The sequence below is a fragment of the Fistularia commersonii genome, chromosome 16 (genome assembly GCF_037954325.1).
Source record: "Fistularia commersonii isolate RoL2024-O1a breed Wild chromosome 16, RoL_Fcom_v1.0, whole genome shotgun sequence".
NCBI lineage: Eukaryota > Metazoa > Chordata > Actinopteri > Syngnathiformes > Fistulariidae > Fistularia > Fistularia commersonii.
Window position 1 is genome coordinate 4368315 of NC_141299.1, and position 25769 is coordinate 4394083.

At 38.3% G+C, this 25769-nt stretch overlaps 1 protein-coding gene across 2 annotated transcripts in view; it reads right to left on the reverse strand.

The window, feature by feature from the left end:
* Nucleotides 1-3585: 3585 nt before the first annotated feature.
* prdm5 (PR domain containing 5) overlaps nucleotides 3586-25769 on the reverse strand; it is a 34773-nt gene continuing 12589 nt past the window's right edge. For both annotated transcript variants that reach the window (XM_086161590.1, XM_086161589.1), the window contains exons 12-16: nucleotides 25122-25282; nucleotides 21425-21518; nucleotides 11641-11726; nucleotides 7846-7950; nucleotides 3586-5027 (exon numbers count right to left, since the gene is read on the reverse strand). In XM_086161590.1, the coding sequence (XP_086017716.1) occupies nucleotides 4863-5027; nucleotides 7846-7950; nucleotides 11641-11726; nucleotides 21425-21518; nucleotides 25122-25282 (611 nt within the window). In that variant the 3' untranslated portion in view covers nucleotides 3586-4862. The remainder of the gene's footprint in view (nucleotides 5028-7845; nucleotides 7951-11640; nucleotides 11727-21424; nucleotides 21519-25121; nucleotides 25283-25769) is intronic.

The following is a 25769-nucleotide window of genomic DNA, read 5'->3' on the forward strand; positions in this document are numbered from 1 at the left end:
CCCAGTGTGTTTGACTGCTCATTGGAGCAAAAACCCAAATCAGCACATGAAAGGTGTACATCCTCAGTATTGCTCTTTTTACAGCAGAAACAGGAAAAATAACCTTGCCGATTTTTCACCAAACTCACACTCCATTGGAATTTAAACGCATCCCGGCATTCAAAACATAAGGCATTAAGGTCCGCTGCTACGTCACTTGCTAAACTTAATTCTGCAGTATCCGCTTACCTCCATTTGACATGAAAAAGAAAAAATTTGCATCTATCAGAGTAGGCTTTTTGTGTAATCCAACACTTCTTTTTCATTTCAGGTTTATTTAAGCAGAGTTGAATGATTTCCCTTCCATGTGGTGGTGCAAAATGAATCCTCTTAGTGGCATCTCTGTGTGTGTTCTCACAGTAAAACATTTGCAGTCATTACCCCTGGCCTCTCTTGTCCTAACTAGTTCGCCAGCCCAGTGGGAGATCGGTATTATTTTTGTTGGGTCGTGTGTGTGTGTAGCAGAGATCTCCCAAAGCACCAAGATTATGGGGGTCAAGACAAAATCAGCAAAGGGAGGGGGGGAAGATGAGCCTGACCAAAGTCAAAAGCAAGGAATTTGAGAGTATCTCTCATCATGTCCAAGAATGTTTTGGCTAGACCAGTCGAGTCTTCTCCATCAGCGCTAATCACCGAACAATAAATGCCAGAAAAACATAAGGTGGGAAGCAAAAAAAAGGAGAGACAAAAAGGTGCCGCTTCAGGAGAGTCCATGTTTAACGCAGCTTTTCCAGTTATTCACACCAACGGGAGGGCCCGAGGAGGTCATTAGACATTTTCCACTTCATGGGTCACTCTGAACCTTGGCACATGTCTCGCTCTTATTGGATTTTCTGTGTTTATGTATGTTTTCTGTCAAGTTGAATTTTTGTTGTGGCAGCGAAGCTTGAGTAAAGCATGCTTTGTTTTCGTTGGTACGGACCACTGTTTTCATTTGTGGTCTGTTTTGTAAGATCACACTTCATAAAAGACCAACGTTGTCTGCCTTTTGTATCTGTTTTATTGCTTAAATACGCAGTCTCACAACTGAGACACCAGACATCCCCCCCTGACCATATCAAGTGAGGACTACGCTACAGTTCCTAATGAACCTGAGGAGTGATGGCAGGCAGCAACAATGTACTGACAGAACCCAGCAACACTAATGCGCTCGAAGAGGACCGACACATTTCCAATCCTCTAATCCTCTATCAAGTCAAATGCAATGGAGTCTTTCAACACCTATATTTTGCCAAATATACAAAAAGACAGCATTCCTGTTTATAGGAATTAGCGGCTATAATTAGCACACGCAAAGGTCTCTTACTGGGTCCATATCCTCCCATAGAGTAGAACAACACAGGGAAAAGAACACAATTGTCATTCATTCTTCCACAGCCTTTCCTGCAACGTTTTCACATCTGTCTTTCTTTCTGTCTTTTGAGTTCTCGACTTTCTCACGAGCCTGCATCCACGGCACTATTGTGCTCCAGTGCCTTGCAGTTGGTTCCATTTCCTTGACAGTGTAGACATAAACAATCGAGGCAACTCAAATTCTACAGTTCTTTTTTCGGTAAAATTAAAAGACAGGTTTTGCCTTGATGGAATCATTTAGCACGGCTTAATCACAACCTTACTTTAAGGAGGTAATAAAGAACCCATTATCAAACGGGACCATATCCACTACCGGCGCGTTACTTCTAAATGTCCCAATACTATGTCTGACCTTGCCTGTCATAAGTTGGGTTCATCGGCGCTTTCAATTTGACACTTAATACCAACACATCTGTAAGACATTATAATGCTGTGAAAATCAAAGGAAATTATAGTCGGGACAAAAGTCTTATCCTCTTTCAAAGCGAGAAAAATATAACGATGCATTCTTACATTTAGAATGATGTTTTTTTTGGTAATTGTTTCTACCTTGTTTTTTGCATGACAAATAAATTAATCATCATCTCATGTTGAGATTAAGTTATGCGCTCCCTCTGGTCTCGGCAATTCCCCCAATGAAATAATCCCTGAATGTCTGACCTAAAACATGGCAAATTGCTTAAAGTAACGTCTGAAGATTAAATTAGAAACATCTTGTAATTCCACCGACCAGACAGAAAGATTGTGACAATGACATGCGTGCCTCTGTTTGTGTTTACTTCAAACTGGCTACATTTTGGCTTGAGCCCTATGGCGTCGTGTCAAACATTTGACCTTTGCTGGTATTCAGGCATTTTAGGCACCAAAGTGCCACAGTCTGTTTCTATGGAAATGTGGCTTTGAGGGAATGTCCATCCGAGCTAAAAGTGTGAACCAGAATACCCAAATACACCCTGCCCAATCTATTAAAATTCTTTTGAATGGCACTCTTTACTGGGCACACACATTTCACATTCATTGGTCCAGGGAAGAGGAAAGGAAAGCTACCTGTTGTTACGGCAACACCAGCCAAACACAGAGGTCAGACAAGCGTGTCCATGTCATTCCTAACGTGACAGTGGTTTGCTATAAACCCCAGCCAGCATGGTAATGATACTTCTGGTGGTGGGCACGGCTGGCGTTGGACGCTGTGGAAACTGGTTGGGGCCCAGTCTGGCCACACTCACAAACGGGGAGGCAACACAGGAAACATGGGCTTCCAGTAAAAACATGCAATTAGAAACACATTGACTGGGAGTTTTGGCAAGATACACCCAGCAGGGATGAAGCCCTGGGCAGTCGGGGATGAACACAAGAAAAAAAAAAAAAAGGCTTGATTGAAGTGGCGGACAAGATTTCTGAGGAACTGGGCCATTGGGAAAGTCCCGGGGGAAAATCGCATATTATGAGTTGAAAATGGGCATGTATGGTGAAAGGCAAAACATGAATTCACTGCACTCTGATTTATTATACATATATCTACTAATTTATGATGCATATAATTTCACCAGTGGATAACTCTATAACAACAACTACTACTACTACTACTACTCTTTACAAGCTGCAAAATAAATACCACTCGATTTGAGAGTGCATCAGCGCAAAACCTGCATGGCGCTGCAGTGACCTGAGCTACGGTGGGAGAACAGGTCGATAACAGCCCCGCCAGCTGTATTGACATTGGTAACCATGCCCCACTGGAAGCTGAGGTCATCTCAGTTTTTGATTTCCAAACTGACGTGATTGGCAGTGGAAAGCGGAACACAATTCTAGGAAATCAGTAAAACCCAGTGAAGACAAAAATATTGCAATGTGGTCTGGAAGCCAAACGCAGATGTGGCTCAAACAAGCAAACTGATAAACTTCAGAGAACAGCGATGGAGACAACTCACGGTTCTCAAATCCTTGACACGTGAGATTTTCTCAGAGATGAATCCTGGTATGGCAAGGAACCTCTTGAGGAGTTTGACATGAGAACTAGTCCGTGCTTCCGCAGAAAGAAATCATCAGCAGCACTCTTTGGTGCCCACGATCAAACCCGTGGTGACAGAAGCCTCAAGAAAGGAAAAAAAAAAAGGCTTTAATTTGCCTTCATTCCCAGCAGACTGCCACCACAAGAATAGGGGTTAGATTAACAACAAGACACTAGCACTTTTAATCAACTCTCAAAGTGCTTCCTTGTTCCTCGAACATCAGCACTTAACAAACATGTAATGAGAATGACCTCTGAAAGAAGGGGATGACGGACTGGGAGGTGATAAGGTTTTATACATTTTAAAATACAAAAATTGTGAAGTGACAATTCACAGTCTGCAAATATAGAATAAACAGATGTAAAATGTGCATTTATCAAAAAGGCAGCAGATGAGGAAGCAAATGTATTTGGGTATAATTCAGGGCAGGATTGCACTTTAAGTGAAAGACATGAAATTTCGTATTAAATAAAGATTGATTCAGAGATACATATTGTAAGGCACAGTGTCCCTGGACCAATAAAGGAATACATTTTCGACACTTCATTACAACACATACAAACAGTACTTTGAATTTGCTTTTTCTCCCTTTTTTCCAAGGGACACAGCACCAGTAACATGCTCAGTACTGTTCATTGTCACACAACGAGTTATGGATAAAACAAAAAACATGTTACAGTAAACATAGTGTTTTTAGTGTTCAATACAAAATAAAGAACAGTGGAATTTATTGTTAAATTAATCATGTAAATCAGAATCCCACGGGTTGGTTTTAGCGACAAATTTGTGCAAAAAAGACAAAACAGGTTTCAACATGTTTCTAGATAAATTGCATGTACATTTGCCAAAGGGACTTCGTGTCTATAGTGTAAATCAAACTTTTGTGTCAAGCATTTCAAATTTTGTGACTGACAATCTTTTTTTTTTCTCTGAATCCTGTTTATCCTGTTTGTCATCAAACAATAAAGTATTCTGTGTGTGGACCCAAAGCTAAAATACAACAGGAGGGAGAAAACTTGTAGAGAGCATGCAGAAAAAAGCAAAGTACTGAAAGATCTTTCATCTCGGGTTTTGTCGAACCTTTGGCAAATGGCCGCATATGTACAGTAAGGTGTTCAGACAGTTGTTCGCTAAATGCTACAGTGGAAGACGTCTGGATCAAACAGTGAGAACACTAATAAAACTGGATTGAACTTAAGAACTTACCGTAAATGAAATGCCATTTATTTCCACTGATGACCAGAAATAGCAGCTCAAGAGTGAAATCTTTAACATACTATGGATTTTTCTTCAAATATCCAAAAATATCTAATCAGTTCAACAAACAAATTACAAAGGTTGAGTCTCTTCCTTTCCATCATATGAGTAACACGGCCCGCGCTTGTTGCATGAATGGCGCCGGAGACCGAAGTTCATCCGAGGGATCAGATATCACTTTCATTGCCTTCATTATTGGCACTAGCTCTCTGTCTCCCCGTGGACATTCTCCATATGCACTTTGAGGTAGTCATTCCTGGTAAATTTCTTATGGCACAGCTGGCACTCTGCCATCGGCCGGTTCGGGTTGTGCGTCAGCTTGTGCCTGCTGAGCATCTTCTTCAGGCTGAACGACAGGTCGCACACCTACGAAACAAGCGGACAAACCAAAATCAATTTCCTCGGATGTTCTTCAACTGAATGCTCAAAAACAATGATTTTTTAATCACCAGACCTTGACAGAAATACCCTTTGTTTTTTTGACAGAGAGCGTAATCTTATAAACACAGTTTTGAATCCATCATAAATAAGGCATTTTACATCGTACAAATGGCCTCATCATCCTGGATCACTGCAGTAATCCACTGCAGGCTGCAGTTCAGCAGCAGATCAACACATGGCTTCAAAAATCACAGCATGAGTCCTACACACTCCACCTACAAAGAGCTTTGCCACGACAATTGACATTTAGGACATGTTTGACACTTTGCTTCTGTGTCCAAACACCCAAAAATAGCAACAACCTATTTAACCGATCATAGATTTCTGTCAGTCTGAGTATTATAAAATCCAATCAACACACACCATGTGGTCCAAAGGCAGGTAGGTTTACCATGAATATTATGTTACTATTTTCTAGCATTATTGTTTCGTTAGTTATATTCATCTTTAAGGTGTTTTCATCATTCTTGGCCAGTTTGTGTGACTGGCTAAAGGGTTCCATAAAAAAAATGAACAGGTGCTTTTTTTTCCATGACAAACAAGGAGTGAATCCAGTGACAGAACCCTGACTTGTTTGATCTGATTTCAGACTGAGCTGTTAACCTCTTACACTGAAATGCATTAAGTCTACATTGCAGCCACGGTTCACAAAGCACTGTTTAGCCATTTTTCCTAAAAAAAAACCCAAAACAATTCAACGTGTCTGTATGCAACATCCACGCTAACATGATGGAGAGAAGGCAGTATATATCAAAACATACCTTTCAAATCAAAAATAATATTTCAAAGAACAGCCCTGATAGAAAAGTCTATGGTTGTGGCCATAAATGAGACATGGATGAATGGTGTGCTGTTTGGCTGCAAGTTGAGGGTCAAACATTCCTGCTTCGATTAAATCAGGGAAAACAAGTAAAACAACATGTCAAAATGAGTGTTAAGACATAACGGTGCATGTGACAGGCACTGTATTATTAAATTTCATGGCGTTTACGATGGGTTGTCCATATCCATTACCAAACTGGCGATGTATTTGTGTTATTAATCTTGCTCTTATGTGTCCCTGGTCAGGAAACTGCTTTGATAATAGACACACTTACATTTGACTTACATTTGAACTTTTAGCTGGACACTGCAGTATGGTTTCTCAACTCCCAATCTGTCATTTGTCATTATTTTACGAACAACCACATCATTTATAGGAAGAAAAATATGTGATGACTAATTTCTGTCTTCACAGATGGACAGAAAATGAATTCAGTATTAGTCAGACCAGAAAAGCTGATGGGTTAATTGCATTGTAAGAGAAAGAAACCACCATTCATATAATGATACATGTCCAGAATCAATTAACCTAACTCAGTGAAGGTTTGATCACTATTTTCAAAGAATGAAAATGTTTAAAAAAGGAAAAAGAAAATATCTGTACTTTTCTTATACTTTTGGAAATATAAATAACAATATGAGTTGCAGATTTGCATGCAAAAGTAGCATTGAATAGGACCATGCACTTTCAGGCAAATAAAGACATTCCTATCAATCTACAATTGTGTTCTTAAATTACTGCCACAATGGGACTAAACCTAGGTCAAAAAGCTACAAAACTGATCATGTGTCAGCAAAATCGTGGCATATTTACAAAGTGAAACTGTGACAGAGGCACAAAAGAAAAGGAGCCTCCTTGTCTCACCATAACCCAGATGTTGCGAGATGATTCAACAGCATTTTTAATGCTGTTATGACAGCAGCTTATAGAGCCCCGTTGCTTGTCTGGAAACCCATCTTGGAACTGTATGATCTTTTTGTCTGAGTCAAAAATCCACTCCAAAATAGAATCAACATCTTATTTCTATTATGGTTAATGCTGGAGCATAGAATTATCTAAATGAAGATGTCTCTTCCAAAGCTGTGAAAAAGAATCCAGATGAGTGTTGGATGTTGCTGGCAGACACTCTTTTGACGCATCACTGACGATGAATGGGATACTGATTTTTGTGGTCTAAAAAAAACAGCTCTAAAATAATCTCATGGGACAGGGCAAATTTGCCATTATACATCTGTAGCCAGTGCTATGAATTGTAGCAATACATCCACAGTTGAGTGATTAATTGTTTTTTTTGTTTGTTTGTTTTCTTTTCTTTTTTCTTTTCTTGATGCCCATCAAAGAATTTAGAGTCACTTTCTTAAAGGATTGCTCATAATCAATCTGTCAAGGGTAATTCATTGCAAGACTCATTTTGTCTGAAAGGTGTCTTGCTGCCCAGAATCCTTTTTAGAAAATTCGAATACATATCCTGGAACTGATCCATTGACTTTACATTTATCCATCATATTGAGAACTCACAAGAGTAAGATGAAATTCTTAAATAACAGATACAGACACAGTTACAGCTTCACTAAAAAAAAAGTGAATAAATAGAAAAGACTCTGTTTCCAATTTTCTAAAAAGAAAAAACCTTGAAAGCATTGAAAGCTCCAAATGTTTCTTGTTCCTCCTCTTTCACATGTTCCCTCTCAAGGCTAATTATTACTCCAGTAGTATTATAAGCAGAGGGTAATTTCTCCCTCTGATCCTCTCAATGTGTTTACTCCAGACCAGCCCCTCTGCCCCTCCGGAGAAGCTAGATCACTATCTGCTTGTTTCTGAGCGTCCCCCTTCACACTCTTACCCATACTTGGCCCAATTCCAGTGCACATCACAACACACAAATACCAACACAAATAAAGGAGGTAGTCGGATACTCACATCACATTGGAAAGGCTTCTCTCCCGTGTGGGTTCTCATATGTTCATCCAGTCCCCTTTTCTGACTGAAAGCCTTGTTGCACTCACTGCATTTGTACGGTTTCTCCTGCAAAAACAGCACATTTATAGACATGTCAGTGTAAAAATATATAAAGGGATACTTCCCCAGTAAGTCCGCACTTGGACAAAACTTAACAAGCGTTTGTGTCCATAGCACACGTCATCGCACACAAATGTGCTGAAATGCGTGTGCGCGCGCGCGCACACACACACACACACACACAAACACATACAAACTTTCTCACACTGATATCCTGTCAATTCACACCCAGTGTTCTGCCTGTGAGTTTATGAAGATATGAAATGAAAGATTGTACAGGCCCAGCAGTAAAGAGGAAACGGCCAGCACAGTGGCCATCAAAAACACATGGATTGATCAAAAGAGTAAGGAAAACACACCGCAGAAAAGCCCTTTGAACGCGTATCAGTGCACTGGCACTCTGGGGCTGTAGAATATCACTCCTCTGTCTCCACACCTCATCAGTTTACCAAGGAACATTTCCCCTGCTCCTTTTGGAGACCTGACTTGGTGTCAGTCAAAGCAGCCATCTCACAGTGGGTGGGTTTGTGAGTGACTGCATGTCGGTACATTCAATTGGCCAGTATGATGGGTAGGTGCAGCTGAAAGTGCGAGAGAGAAAAAACTGCAACACCTGAAAGTGTTGGGGAGAACCGAAAAGAGATAGTAGAAACAGATAGCCTGTGTCAATGTTTGGGACAAGTCTGTCTGATAGTAGCGGCTTTGGACGCGCAAAGCATAGTTGTCCTGGGAACAGGAAGTAAAGGTCCTGGGAAAAGTGCTATCATGTGGGCGGGGCAAGGAGTGCCCAGTGAAACAGGGTACAAAAGGAGGTAAAGATCAGGTTCACCGCATGAGTGCGAGTGTTCAGGAAAATGTCCATGTGTGGGTGTGTGAGGGGATTCCATGCACATGTGACAAAATAAAACAGAGGGGTGTAGAAAGAGACATAGAAATGGTGGGGGGAGTCTTAGAAGCAGATGTCATGGTGCTATTCAAAATTTGAACTAATGAAGATGAAAATATCCCCCAAAAAATAAATATGGGTAAAGTGCAAATGGCTCTTGGATGACAAAGAACAAAACATCTGAGGTTTAAAGGTCAGAAAACACATGGAAGAACTTAGATTCTGGGTTGCACCCTGAATGCATCACTGTGACCCCAGTAACATCAAACATCTGTACCTGATGACCTTCAGTCTTCAGCAGCTGTTCAGCCTTTGACCTTTGACCTGACCTTTCCAATGAATCTGACCACTCTTTCCAGACAGCAAATTTACAAATACAAAGATGGATCTGGTTTATTTACTCTAAACAGGCCACCTTCTCATGTGTCTTGTTGGATTTGTAGAGACCCATTCAAACAGGAAGGGCTCTCTTCTTTCAGTCCAATCATGTGTTTATAGAGAAAATTATGTAACAAGGCCATTTTAAAGCTAAATACAAGAAAAAAAAAAAAAAACTTCTGCAGATCAATGTGAGTAGAAATGTGAGCAGAAGATTATGTAATGATGTAATGATGATGCTGTTTTATGTATTCTGATTTAATTCTTAACGACCATCTGGCTTTCAATGTCATCCAAGCAAATATGCTTTAAGGATACATAGTGCAGCATTAATGCATACAAAAAGAACATGTAGGTTAGGGATTAGGCTTTTTGCAATAAACCAACATCTCATTTCTTTAATTATAAAAAAAAACTTTGATCATTTATGGGCCTAATAAAAGCAGCCACTTACGGGGGGTGAAAAAAGGGAAACTTTGATATAAAATGGTGGTCCTTTTTTTATACTACACATTTATTTGCATCACAAATCCGTTATTACAAACCTCCTAAGATAAAAAAAAAAATGCAAGCCCTTTTAATTAGCATTAAAATGTGTTTCATACTGGTTTGTCAAAGATGTGGTTTGCGGTATGAACAAATAAATGCATCCATCTCAAGAAGTACGTTAATATTGTGCTGCAGCAAAATGACATTTGTTACGCTGAACGCTGACTTCATCAGTCTCTGCTGTTTGTAACTGTTCAGCTCATATTTTAGAGCACCGTGAGCAAAGGCAGATTTTGGAAAATTTTGAAAGAAGCATCACTCAGTTTAATCAGCGTTTCACTGGAAAATTATACCTGTCTGTTTCTACTGAGAGACCTGGCTAGGATATCACCATTATCAACTCAACATGACAGCCAAGCACCAAGCTCTGGACAATTTTAAAGGAAAACAAATCCTTAGAGAGAACATTGCTGAAAGGACCCTACTATTACAGTTCTGGCTGTATGAATCGATAGGGGGAAACGTATGATCAAATACGTATTAAGCCACATTTATCAAATCCAACACCGACACATTCAACAGTTCAACAGGCGTGTAGTTCTGGTGGAGAACAATGAAGGTTCAAGAACTTACGCAATGACATAGGCAAAAGGAGAACCCAGCCCAGGAAATAACCTCATGATGTCCACTACCATTTTCTTTCTCCACCTCAGTGATTCATTTTTCTTTAACATATTTATGACCTCAGAAATAATGTTTCTAAGTAGTATGAAGGTCCTGTATCACCAGGAATTTGGATTCAAACCATACTATTTTGACTCCATCCAGCTGTCAATCATATAAAGAAATACCCACATGTTAACTAGGTTAGCAAGATTTGCTCTGTATCATGAAATCCCTGGATATGACATACTGTGTATTTTATAGGCCAACTTGGATGCTACTCAAAAATGGTTTTCTTCCAAAGCCTCAATTCAATAAGAGGAAATCGTAAATTATGTCATTTGAAACTGGAGCAGATATTGAGCAGAATGAAAATGGCCAATCAGTTTTATGTAGTCATTTAGAACAATCTAGATGCAATCATGACAATTCCTGCAATACTGTAACTGAAGATGATTCACTTCGAAACCTCATGTCTTGGTGTGCTTAAACATGATTTTTTTATGATTTACGAGATGCTTTTTTGTAAAATTGTAAATATTATGTGCTGCAGTAATAGCTCCCAGGCAGCTGCAATACGTTAATCTCTATGGAAGCCATCAGCTATGAATATCCCCTGTGGGCAAAAACCAAAATGTCAAGGCTCCATGCACAGCTAGTTGAAATTCAAAGACCTCCTGTTTATTTCTATTTATTCATCATATTGTTGGTAGATGTTACGTTTCAGCCATAGAGATGCAACAGTTTTGGTTACCAGATTGACCATTTACAAATCATGGAACCGCTAACAAAGGTGATCACCAAAAATGTAAATCGGAGGTGCTGATACAAAAAAAATCTCTCTGTTTGAAATTTCAATAATTTGTTTAAACAGTTGACCAAACTGGTACTTTACCAGTTTAAAAACACATTAAGTGAAAAACAATATATAAACTGACCATGTCAAAATAGAATTCCTTTCTTAGATTTCTGAACAATGAAACTGGATCATCTGGATTAAGTACAGCCAAAATTATTATTATTACTTATTATTATTCAAATTTCTGATTTACTTGGTACAAAAAGGTTTGGTGTTACAAAATATACACAGCAGTGGTTAAAATATATTATATACATGAAAAATCCAACACACAAGAAAGTAAAAAGATTGATTTCCTTATAAAAACACTTATAAAACATTAATGTTACCCTTGAATGATTACTGTGTTTTGAGGAGTTATATTCTCATATTCACACTTTTTCACTAACTTCTGAAAGATATTAGAATAAGTAATACTTACACGAGTGTGTGTGCGGATATGCATCTTTAGTCCATCATTCTTGCTGAAGGCTTTGTCACAATAAGGACACTGGTATGGACGTTCCCCTGAGGAGGGAAAAAAAAAAACAAAAGATCACACAAGATTGACACAGGATTTATTGAAAATGTAACTTGCATTTACCGTACTCATCGCGATCTCCTTCTTGTTAATTGATAAAATTGTAAAGACCAGGGATTTCAGACTCATTTTGGTCCGAGGGTCACATATGGCCTCATTTGATGTTATGGGGGCCGGACCAGTAAAATCATTACCTAGAAATAACACTAAGTCCACATTTTTCCTTTGTTTTACTGTACAGGAGGTAAACAGGTAAATTACAAAAATCTTTATACAGGTATGTAATGAACTGCTCCTCTAAAAAAATACATGATGAATTAATATTAAAACTGAATATTGAATGAAGGAATTGATGAAGAGAAATTGAAGAGAAAATCTTGTCGTGGGAAAATTCACCACTAGAATTTATTCAAAAATGGATTGGTAGCATGTATGTGAGGAGGTATAATGTTTACAAGGCTAATGTTGGCTATTGTGGTTATTAAATCAATCTTTTTAATTTTGCCGTTTTTTTTTTTTTTTGCTATCTTTTCTGTGGTTTTTATAGAAATGAGAAAAGATAAGATTGTTTTAACAAAGTCACTTGATGTTTTTTCATCCAAAAATCATTTTGTTTTCAAATTTTGAAGCAAAAAAAATACATTCCTTGCCTATTTTTTTGGAAAACCACTGTATAAAACCCCGAGAAGCATGTGAGAAAAAGCGCGCGGACTCCACAGACAAAAAGATTTGATTTCAGGCACAAAAATATTGATCCGAGGGGCCCAACAGGCCCGCGGGCCACGAGTCTGAGACCCCTGGTATAGACTGTTTGGCGGGGGGAGCGCAAGAACATGTGACATTTGTAGCACATTCAACCACAGTCAAGACAGGCTGAACGATGTCACAATTTTTTTTTCCACAAAGTGAATCCTTGTAACACTTACCACAATGACTGTAATACAAAGGTTGGAATGGCCATAGGCTGGAAACACCTGTTCAAACTATATATAAAAGCTGAAGGGTGTAGAGTATTTGATGCATCAGAATCTCAAGCAGAAAATCCTATGGTAGCTCATGTTTTAGCACAAACACAAGAAAATAGTGATTTTCCCATGTGATTGTTGATGTTGACTTTGCATTGTTGTAACTGTCTTCAACTCTAACCCATGGGCTGTATCACAGTTACGATTATATGTGCTGAAAGACTGCTTTAGGGTTTACACACATGCAACCAAATGGCAGATTTGTTTTTTAGTGTACTATTTTGAGCTCCTTTTTCTTAGTCAGCTGGAAAATGGCTATGTGGTGATAAAATCAAATCCATCTGACCAAATAAGAAGTGACACCACTGTTTATGACTTGTCTTTTTACTTTTGCTTTGCACATCTATTTTCCATTTCTTACCATCATGATTTTAAGCGCAGCAGTAATGTTATCTTTTTTTAGTGTTTCCCAAACCTCAGTATGAAACCAATAGCATAATTTATTGAGAGATTACATTATGGAAATATCCATAGTAATGGCAACACAGAATGGTGGACAGCAGGAGGCAGATTATATAACCTACATATAAGATTTCACCGCGGCAGTATACTATTAAATTATTAATTAGCTATTGAATTTGAGAGGCTTGAGGTTGCTATTCTCAGTTGCTGTATATTTTTCTTTATTACAGAAAAAGTTTGAAACTGCAAAAATGTGGAGGTAGAGGTATTAAATTACAGGTTCTCATATCGATACCAGTCTGAGTGTAAATGTGAAAAGTACCCCATAATTCTAATTCAGGTGTGTGCTCCCACGGGACTTCCCTGAAGCGCCCCCACCCACTATGATATTTGTTCCAGCACATTTACTATCTACTGCTGTGCCTAAGTTTGTATTGGCTTTAATTCGTCACTTGATGTCTAAGTTACAACTGGGCAACAGCTTGGGAGTGCATCATAGGCATATGGACTAACCCTGCAGGATGAAAAGCATTGTAGCCAAACTTCTACAGATGCTATCGGAGCACACACACCAATGATGACAAAAAGAAAGTGACAGGCTGTCAGTCAAAGAGATCATTCAGTCAGTCAGACACATGGATCTCTTTACCACATGCTGATCTACTGGAGCGATAAGAGCACCACAGTTGATTACTTATCTATAAAAGGGATATGAGGTAACCTATATAACCGCACTGAAATGAAAATTTAAGCCAGGCAGACATGAAAAACTGTACTGGATTGTCAAGAAGGGAAAAAGTCTGGATCCAGTAATTGCTTAATTTATTGCACAGCCAGGCAGTTTATAAAAGAAAAAAAAAAAAGAAAGAAAGAAAGAAAAAAAAATCCAGTTAAAATCAAATATATCTACAGTAGCGGGGACGGGGACGAGATCACAGGAACTACATAGGATTCTCTTATTATATAAAATCACCGTGCTCCTTATTCATTCATAGCCCTGGAATTTGACACCTTAATAAACCTTGCCGAAAATAGCAACACATCTATATCAGTTCTTGCAGTACAATAGTCTAACACCTGGCAACATAATCTCTCTTTAGTGATTTATTGTTGAAAGTGCAAGCAATTTCTTGATGGGGGAGATGTTTGGTCCCTTAAAGTAATAAGGTTAATTAGCTAAGTTTCCTTGGGATTCAAAATACAAAGATGCTTATTATATCAGAACATCCATCAAGGGACAAATATGAGCAATATTACTCTGCAGCCAGTAAGTGTGTAGAAGAGAAGCATTCCTCCTCTATGTCTTATGTTGAGTACTAATTGAAGAGAGAACATGAAAAATGTTTATTGCAAAGATAAATATTCAAGGATTTAATTGTACATTGTTCTGAAATTGCAATGTACAAACATGCAGTAGTCAAACTGCTCAACTTTACAATATTAATCGAACTGATTCTACATTGGCACATAGAATTGGATTTGTTCCAGTGAAGCTTTGGCAGACTGGTTCACCAAAAAATGCATAAAAAAACAAAGTAGACTTCATGGTGGCAGGTGGTTACTTATGCTGATATTTAGTAATGGCACACTTATTGGCACATCATTTATATTTTACATTTGAATCATATCATTTAAAAATGCTTTTGTCTTTATGAGATTCGTTCAATTATTTATTTTGTAAGTGTAGGGTTTTGTGCAGAAATGGCCGCAGAGCACTGTTCAGCATGTAATTTCCCTTGTTCACCTCACTCAAGGGACCGTCAAAGGAACACAAGGTCAAGTTTTGTGATAACGAACGGTAAATCTGACATATTCTTACTGACTTTGAAAAAAATGTATGCAGAACAATCAGATTTCTGTACCGCAAAAAAATTTTCACCTGCAAAATTTTGCCTCTAGCCACATATTTGTTGACAACCAAGGAAACGGTGACCCCAAGGTGTTTTTTTAGAGGCGAGGAAAGGAGAGTAAATCCAATGCCTTATGTAGCATGGTAATGGGTTAAGACCCAGCTAGCCTTGGGGAGTCCTGCAGAAGGCATTAGTGTGCTAATAGTGCTGTGAAGCTGCGCGGCTTGGATCACATACCTCTCAGGAACAAAATTTCGTCAGTGAATATACAAAGCAAACAGCCACACCTTGCAAACATGGAGGCTCAGAATAAGTACACAGCAATTCATCAACTTAACCTATACATGCTATTCCTGGACATGTGCACTTCACCTGGACAAGGCAAACAGAGAGAGGAAGAGTATCATATTGCAAAAAATTCATCGATATGTACCTTCATTTAAAGAGTACATGTCTTTTCCGATGGTGAAACCATACGTTGCTTTCATTTGATAGTCATGCCTTTTCCACCAAGGCAGCCACATTTGAAAAAAAAAAACAAAAAAAAACACAAGAGCAACACAATCCTGGAAACAGGAAACAAACAAATACCACTTGAAACACCACTTATTCATGCGTGAGGTTTAGTGTCTGCTCCTTTGGGTGTTACTGTAACTAGAAACCTCCACTTATTCTCCAGATTGAGGCAGATTGTTTGGGGATTAAGAGGGGTGGCTACAGCTCTGAGCTGGGGCTTTATGTGCGTGGAGATGGTAACTGATTTAGCATGTGCTGAAACAGTATACCATCTCTTTGACCCCTGGTGTCTCCCCCACCTCCTGCTGTGGCCCTCACACTCCTTGTCTGCTAATCGATCCGTTTGGCATCCCGTATGTGCGCGTACAGCCATGTGTCTGGTTAGCAGATGGTTGGCTTTGTCGTTTGCCTGCTGCACAGTGTTCGTGTTATGGAGAACGCTTTGTAGCTTCGGGCTTTGGTCTGAAAGACATTAGTGCTGTCTGTCAGAAATTAATTCCTGGCTTCCTCCAGATCAGCCAGACAGTGGCCCTCCACGGTCCTTCTCAGTGGTCTGTGACACAAGCCGAGGATCCAAAGCGGTAATGCTATATCAAGTGTGTTGGAGATGATAACAGATTGCCTTTGATTAGGTGTAGAAACGGCGACAACTTTTACACTTGACCTTTCCAATATATACATACATATATATATATATATATATATATATATATATATATATATACATACAAATAATAATAATAATAATAATAATATAAAAATATTTTATTTTTATTTTTTATTCATGATATGCTTATTATAAATAACATATATAATAATATATTTAATTTATATGTATATTATTTATTATAATTATTATTTATATTCCTATTTCCTGAAACACTTCTCAGACTCTTTGCTTTTAAAGGATACCCGTGGCAAAAGCTTTGCTCCTGAGCCTTAACATTGACTCACTTTTGCACTCATGCGTAAAATTGGTTCATAAACAAACTCTTGTAAAAAAAAGTATCTGCCCGGCACCAAAGCTGCAATGGTGATGTGCTAATTATCACAGAGGGCAGACAATAATTTACTATGTGGTGATCTCACTTTGCAAGATTGTAGCTATGACCACAGTTAAGACAAACAAATCATCTGTACATAAATAGGTTCAGTGATTCAAGGATTCCACCAGATGGCCATTTGGTGCAGGTCTTCTGTCATGACATGGAGAAGCACTCTTGAGCTATTTTGACCATAAATATATACAGTATTCATGAATAACCACCTGATGAATAATAAATGATCAGGACATATTTTAAATAGTCACCAAATCAAAACAACACTGTCAAGACATGAACTATTTCAAGGGAAAAAATTGGATCGCTTATGAAAACACATTGCGTTGGAAAAAGAATACAAGAAGCTATTACAGCAAACTAAAGCCAGTAACATAACAGTGTACTTAAGTATAAATTATTCCACTATACCAATGATTTGTTGTTAAATTAAATGGGTATTTATATGTGTGCTCAATTTAACACATATCATATGATACACATGACAAGATAAAGGACTTAACAATGACATGAATCAGTGTGAAGCTAGACTTGTTGAATTGTTGTTATTAGAACAATTCCTAAAAATAAGTTAAACCCCAAAGGGAAGTATGAAAAACATCATAGCAATGTTGTCATCAACTTTTTTTTACAGCGGCATCAATATCAGACCGCCAACCTGTGGATATATATCCTGAGTGTTTGGTATTTATGCCATAAGTATAATATTCACAAGAGACCAAAATGACCTCTAGCCAATCTGTAATTTGGTTTTTCATGGTGAGTCTTTGGGGATATTTGTCTGCTGAACCTTTGCATACTGTATACACTAAATGCCAAGCTTTGACTAGATGTATTTTCCTGATATGATAGTGACTACCAATTGACAATTTTAGAGTTAAAATGCATTATGCGCATTAAGCTTAAAGCACTGGTGTTTCTTTGCCAATGATGTCATTGTGACACCATGGTACTGGGTTCGCTCAACATTTCCCCTGGCATTAATATTTGTCATGATCCCACTTTCGTTATTTACCACATCATGGCAATGATTGTGGGAAAATCTACTCGTTCTGAGCTATGATGTGGAGAAGATCATGTTTGCACCCCAACAGGGCCAAAATGAATAATTCAGAAAATGATAGAAACATCCATCACGACTACTGAGTTCCACGATGTCTTCAGCATTCTGGTCCAGAATTCCGACAGCTAACATTTTATGGGCTGTTGGTGACCTCATAAGGGCTGTTTTCTGAGAAGAAGCCAGTCTCTGTGGCTGTACAGCTAATTTGTTTGAGCTCAACTATGATTAAACAAAATCCAAGCAAAATATACAGTACATATCTGCTTGGAGAATCATGCTTCTATCGATCACTTTTTCTTCTCTCTAATATTGTTAATCAGTGTTTGATGGTAAAATGATAGCAAGGAGGGCTCACTGGTGAATATTTTTTACAAACTACCCTGTCTTCAGCTGCTTAACAATCAGTGCTTATTTGTTCTGCTTAAGCAGGAATACAAACTACATCGAGCTTACCTGTACTCTACAAAAGTTATCCATTTTTTTATCCCAGCTACTGGCCCTTTTTAAGAGATAACAGAAGCAGATATTTGACATTTTTAAAGATCAACTAACATTACATGGGTTGTGTTTTATGATTTACACACTCCTAAATCATCATAGTATAACATAGGTACACAGAAGCTACACAAGCTATGTGTCCCAACCAAATCACTCCTCACATTTAAGGATTGAGCTCAGGAAACAACTCACTTTTCATCATGGCTTATTTTTTTCCTTTCAGACAAAAAACAAAAAAAAACCCAATCTATAGAATGAGGGGACAGATTTACAGCCAGTCAGGGTCAAGGGTCATCCGACTGGATGCTTTCTTGGAGTCTCCTTTTCTTTCTTAACTCCTTTCTTTCTTTGCGGTATCCCCTGGGCTCCCACCCCTCCCCCAGCATTCCCCTCTTTTGTTTATTCTATATAAATACAATCAGACTGGGCCACGGTTTACATTCTCTTTTTCTATAAGTTTTTCCTTCACATATGCACATCTGAAAAACACAAACATCCACAACTCTCACACACGACAATACAAAGAAGGATGTTGACAAAGACTGATGGTCAAAGGACCATCACCTAGGCCTTACCCTATTTTACTGATGCTGACCAAACACATCAACACATGTATCTGAAGTGATAACATATATATTTTTTAAAATTACAATAATTAGTTTGGTTGGGAAAAAAGGGCTGAGTTAATTAAGCAGAAAGAGGTATTAATGTTGGCCTAATCCTAACTGGATTTATTGAAATGGGCAATAATGCAGAAAAGCAAAACTTGAAGGTTTTTGTTTCTGTATATTTTCTTTCTGTAATGTACAAGCTTAAACAGTCTTAAACAGTTGTGTGCATTGCCCAAAGTGAGTAAACTGAGATATTCAGTCCCCTAACGACAGTTGTTGTGTGACAATGAGGGGAAAACATGGCAGAGAAAAAAAGCTAACTAAAAGGGTTGCAGAGAAGAAAAAGAGAGACTGCTGGTAGTAGGCAAGGAGAGAGAGCGAGAGAGAGTGCGTGTGAGAGAGAGAGAGAGAAAGTGAGAGAGAGAAAGAGTGATTGAGTAAGTGAAAGTGTGAAGAAGCCAAGAACTCTGTGTGTGGTCATGCCAGGTCTCTGCACTAGTCTGTTGGTAAGGAAACACACAGGAATGTGTAGCTTTCCAGTTTAAGGCAATTTAATGGACATCCTGGGCTCTATATTAGTGGTAGCTTGAAGAGTTGCCCGAATACAGCATTCTTACATAGGAGTACATGTTAGAATTTACCTTAATAAATATATTCACTTCTATACATGTCCAAAAATGTCCTATTAGTATCTAATGTTAAGCAATTATGAATATGTTGCTGTTGATTGGCAATACTTAGCAGAATCCTGATATCAAAAAACATGAGCTGATAAGTAGATTTCATATTGTCATTGTAGGGATGATCTGCACACACAATGCCAGAGACAAAAATCAACTTCACAAGGAATCACTTCAATATTAGAAAGATTGGAGACAAATGTGGATTTTAAGGCAATCAAGAGTTGACACTAAAATCCAGCCCTTAAAGACAACAAATATATCAACATCAAAAAAATGTGACATTTAAATTGACATTTAGTGGACCCCTTTATCAGAAATTAGAGTCAAACATTAGTGTGTGCAGTATATACCATATATCTAAAGAATGCTGGAGTCCAGGTGGGTAATATTAACTGAATTATGTGGATCATGAGGTATATCTTAAGAACTGGAGCTTATACGCTACCTGATATCCATTAAAGATTTACCTTAGCTAATGGACACTGATGAGCTCTAATATTATGACAGGAAAGAAAAATATCCCTGCCTATCTGGCAGCAGAGGATCTGTCAAGCGAACATCATGTCCTCCAAGTTTAGAGCAGGGGAAAAAATGGGAAGTGAAAAGATGTGGGCAACTTTGGCAAGGGCCGAGCAATGGCAGCCAGACAAATGGGTCAGAGCATCTCCAAAGCTGCAGCTTATTCGGGCTGTACCAGGTCAACAGTGGCCAGCACCGATTGACAGTGGCCAGAGAAAGGTTAACTGCTGAAATTGGTGACTGTGTAATAGGGGTCAAGGTTTGGTGTTGTGTGTGGGGAGGTGAGCATTACATCATGATTGATCAGTGCATACAGCATACATGTAAATTAGGGTATACACCCAATACCCTAGTTTACATAAGTCTTTCGAGCAGTAGTCCAGACTGATGTTAGAGAAGTACTTTACCTTTTCTGTATGTTAGAGAAGTACTTTACCTTTTCTGTATCTGTTTTACCCTTATAAGGCTAACCATAGATGTTCTATGGTTCTGCTCTATTATTCAGAAAGAGGGCCTGAACTCAATAACTGCTTTGTCCATAAATGCACATGTATACCTTTGGAGACCAAAGATACAACAGATTTAAACACAATGACTTTGTTTCCAACCAACAATTCATTCAAGGCTAGCAAAATTATTATGCGGGTATTTTCCCAAAGTTGGAGTTCTTTTCTCCAACAGACTGCGCCCAACGCTATCAAGGACACTCCTTTAATGATCCACTGTTACCATTCATTGTGTAACGAAGAGTGTTGCGGACAGGGTAAGTGTAATGTAGACTTGAAGCATTTACAGGAAAATGTACTTTAATTTTTTTTGTCCATTATTCAGTAATTTTTTGTTGTGTCTGCTTTACTTCACTGTGGTTTCTACTGAGGGGGTCCATTATATTTGTGAGCCAAATTGGCAACATCATCAGTCTGCAGTAGAGTTGAATTACAAAAACACAGTAATAGGACTTGGATATGTTGCCAAAGTTATCTATAGTGTGAAAACAAATTTGCATTACCAGCATCTTTATTCTTCTGAAAATTTACATATGTCTCTCAAGTTTGCACTTCAATAAAAATAAAAACTCAGAGAGGCCTATAAATTTGGATGAGTGAGTTTTTTTCTGTCAAATGTCACATATCTTTAAATGCATCTTATTTCTTCTCCTGCCATGTGATGTGAAAATCATATTGGCAAGTGGTCACATGACTTCAGCCTTATAATCACTCGGATCATCAAGCTCCACGTGTATCTGGTCTGCTTTCTGCTGAAATACTTTGATCAAAATATTTTAAAGTCCAAGTTTAATGTAATCTGAGCATGTTTCTGTAAAGACATTTGAATTAAGTTATAATGGAAGAGTAAATTACAGCCCTAAATATGTGTAGACATGACTGATACTCCGGTGACTGTTAGTGCAGCTGGCTCTAGGTCAGTTTTAAAGCATAAAGCTGTGAGGGGCCACTGACCTGTGTGGCTGCGGATGTGGACCCTTAGTGTACCATTGCTTGCAAACTTTTGTCCGCAGTATGGGCAGATCTTCTCCTTCTCCCCGGTGTGTGTCTGTAAGGGAAAGGATAAAACACACATATGGATAATGTTAAGAACAACATTTGTAACATTCATCTTTACATTTTTCCAACATTATAAAGTAAAATGTGATCTACAGTGATAGCTGGCATCCAGTGTCAGGACAAGTTCTTATCAGATATACATCAGAACTTAATGAAAAACAGTTTTATCCTTCATATCATCAAACAAATATTCATGCACACATAATGTGATTTTGGGTCCTTCTTGTGAAAGCAAATCCAGATTTATATTCATGTCCGTGCAAAGGTTTGGAAAGGTTACCTAAAAGCAAAAGAGATACATGGAACACTGATGTGGAATTTTATGTTTATAGTGCATTCATTAATCATAAATGTCTTCCTAACCAGTCCACAAAACAGTATATGTAACAAAAAAGGTAAATCCTGCAATAGGAAACAGATATAATATCCTCTTCCATGTCATTTTCTGTTACCATACATTGCATACATAAGTTTTTATATGTCCATATGTCCAACAGTCAGGCATTGAAGTCTACGAGTTCGTTTGTCAGCAAGCAAAGTCATAGGATAGGTGGGGGACAGTGATGGAAAACCATAGAATACCTTAGAGTACCAAAAGAAAAAAAAAATAGTCTGGCCATTTTGCATTAGTAGCCATAGACAGTCTCCATGAATGGGGATACATGGGAACACATGATCATTTATCCACTGACCTAATCTGATGGTGGGATCAAAGAACACCGATGATGCAAATTTACTAAGTCCAAAGCCCAAGGGACTGTCGGCCAGAATGTACAGAATGTATATATGCTTTCAAACCCCCAACCCCTTCTTTGTTTTCCTTTTTCTTCCAATTCTGAGTGGAGGTCTGTGGATTCATGAGGGCTGCACATGCAAGCAGGAACAAAGCACATGTGGAAAGAGGGTACTACCTTTCTTCTTCTCCTCCCCTTCTCTCTTTTACTTCCTTTCTATGCATTCAAAAACCTTCCCTTGGCCTTTTGTCAATTCTGAAGAATAACTGAGTGTGAAAGGCTCCGACTCAGGGCAGTAATTTCAACAGCAAAACAATGATACAGTGACATCTTCTATCCGGGCCCCCATCCTTTCGCCTATCAGCCAATACGTAATTCTGACATTCCGGGTGTTTCATTACAAAGTCTCCACCAACACACACTTATGCTGGAAATACAGAGAATCCAAACACACATGATTACACAAACAAATTCACGTTTATAAACCCACGTCATCGAGATGCAATATTTGGTTGGACCTTTGAACAACAAAGGGGGGAAAAATCATTTGTATTATTCCATCAAGAAGAGCCAAAGAAAATTCACCAATTTCCATCTAGTGACTTGTTTTCAAATCTTGTGAAAATTACAGGGAGCGGTGGGTTTAAATCCAAAGAGCTGATGCATCAGGGATACACGTGTCATGAACCTCAAAAAAGCCATCCCTGTAATTTTCGTTGAACTGTGCATTCATGCTGCTGGGCCATGACAGTGATGAGACTATCTTGCTAAAAACAGATAGTTCTACTCAAGATAGTTATCTTGCTTTACATGAACTTGTGTAACTTATCCAACTTCACTGTGGAAAAAGTATTAACTGTAACACTGTAACTGTAATCATGTCCCTTTTGTTAGTGACTATTCTGTCAGAGTAGTGCAAAATGATTTTCAAATTACACTGGAAAACACTCCAACAACAGCTATTCACATGTGACGACTGTTTTAGTCACTGTTAAACATTCAGTCTGTTGTGTAAGTGGAAGTAGATTCCGACGCTGAAAATGTCCACTTTGGCAAGTCGCTCGGTTATCTTCAACCCTTTTATTAAGGTTCAAAGTTAGATAATTGCATTTGCCTCACAGAATGTCAGCGAGGTCTTTCAATTACTATCAAATTACCATTTGACAGAGGACAACTCTTCAAGCAAGTCAAACGTATCTTTAGATTTATCTTGTAAAATGAGTCATTCCCTTTAGGCATATCAACATATATTTCCATCTAATTGGAAATTACAGCTAAAATCATATCTTTATCAAATAATTGATTCAGTGACAGTAATAAAAGAGTAATTTGATCAATTATTTGGTTGTAATGTCCATGGCTTGAATACAGTTTCTCAGTTGAGCAGCTTTTCTCATAACTTATCATCATAACCAAGTATCTATGTGTTTTGTTTAAAATTTCGCCTAAGGTCTCAGAAATGTGAAAGTGCCTATTGATGTTCACTGATTGAAAAAATATGAAATAATGATTCATTTAATCAGAGACACAATAAAATTCTTTTGCAGACACACAATATTATAATGCACCCGACCTAAGAATAATCCAGCTCAGCCTTCACCATGAACATAAAAAAAAAACAACAACTTGGGTCTGCCAACTGAATTTTTGATCCTAACGAAACATGGCTTTGATAAATATTTTCAATTATTTGGGTGCAAAGATGGCAAAGTGAAAGCGAGGTCAGGTCGACTTTGCACATGTCAATACAGCCAGTTAGTTGTCGTCTCCGGTGCAAACTGACTTTGATCAAGGCCAGATCTCTCAGCGGCCTCTAGACCCTGCAAGCAGTAAGACAGCTCATATGCCTGTCTTCAGTCCTACTGTTCCGAGACAACCTCCGTGTTTTCTTTTGCCGTGTGCCAAGAAGCTGTTTGATTTCTATCTTGATCCATAACCACACCGGACATTGTCAGATTTAGGGCTCATAATCTGCATCAAGATCTGTTTAGGGGCTTTGAAACCCTGTAGAGCTAATGGACAAACTGCCATTTCTAATCAATGTAGAGCTTGATTCCAAACTTTTATGGGCAAGAAAAGTCAGGATGGATGTCTCCTCATGGTTTGACAGTCCGCAAATCAATACAGTTGGCCATAATGCTTTCTTTAGGATGAGGATTAAAACCTGATCTGGTGAACCCCCTACAGGTATCACTAAGAGATACATGAGGTGTTTCATATTGTTGTCTTTTTAAACAAAATGGAATTCACCTCAGGGCTATTTCTGTTGTGTTCTTTATGTATTTTTGTATTTATCTGTTGATTGATTATCCTTCTGCTATAATGATTCTTATGTCAACAGGTAAAGTAGGGGCTCAGGCACTGGAGCATACATGTGTTTGAGACTACGATGGGTCCCTTTGATAGGATTTACAAACAAATTAAATATTATTTTTATGAATGAATTGCTCCTTTGGCTAGGATAGATCTATGTATTCAGCTACTGTATATTCATTTTTAATGCTATTTTCTAAACCAATTTGCAAATTGCATAAAATCCTTTTTCATTTAAAGTTACAACACTATAAGAATTTTCTCTTAAGATGCAGATGGAAAACAAGTTTCCTAAACAGCAAAAGTCAAAAATATCAGAAAGTGGGATATTGTCCCAAATATACCCGCCATTTTGCACAGAACCTCACCATAACATTGAAGACTCGTAGGTAATTCTAAACATCCTGAATGGTTTGTATTTCAACAACACGACAACAGTGCAATAATTTTAGTTGAACTCAATACCAGGACAATGTGGCGAAACCAGCGGACAGCCAATCACAATGTGTGATTGAGGTTGTTTGGCTTGAGCCTTTTTCACTCACCTTCTTGTGACTTTTGAGGACTGACGGAGTGACAAAAGCCTTCTCACAGAGGTCGCATTTGTACTTCTTATGGCCATCATGAACCACCTGGATGTGGACGTTGAGGGTGTCCTTCCTCTTGAACGTGGAATCACACTGGTCACATTTGAAGGTCCTCTCACCTGTTGCACGAAAGGAAGTACAGTGACATTGTTAGAGCAGCTTTCAGAAATCTATTGTTAGCTCTAAACACACAGTCATCATGCACAGCAAGAGGGGACCCAATTTCTCAGGACCAATTTTGTGGACAGATAACTACAAAGAGGGGTGTTTCATTGCACCAAAAAACCCTAAAAAATGGCCTTAAAGGACGGGGTTTCTTTTTGGATCGGTTTTGTTTTTTCACATTTGAACAAAAGTTGTCTCTTTATAGTGTGGAACACATCTCAGGGGAAATGGTAAAACAAATGTCTGAGCCAGATGTATAGTGCAAATAAAATATCCTAAATTTGACTAAAATATTTAGTACTGAAACAAAACAGTAAAAAACATAAAATAGGGCACAATCTTATGTGTGAAGCTATATGTTTTTCATCATGCATACACTCCATGCTTTCATATAAAAGCCTCTATTGTCCATTAAATGAAGATAATTTCCAGGAAGGTAGC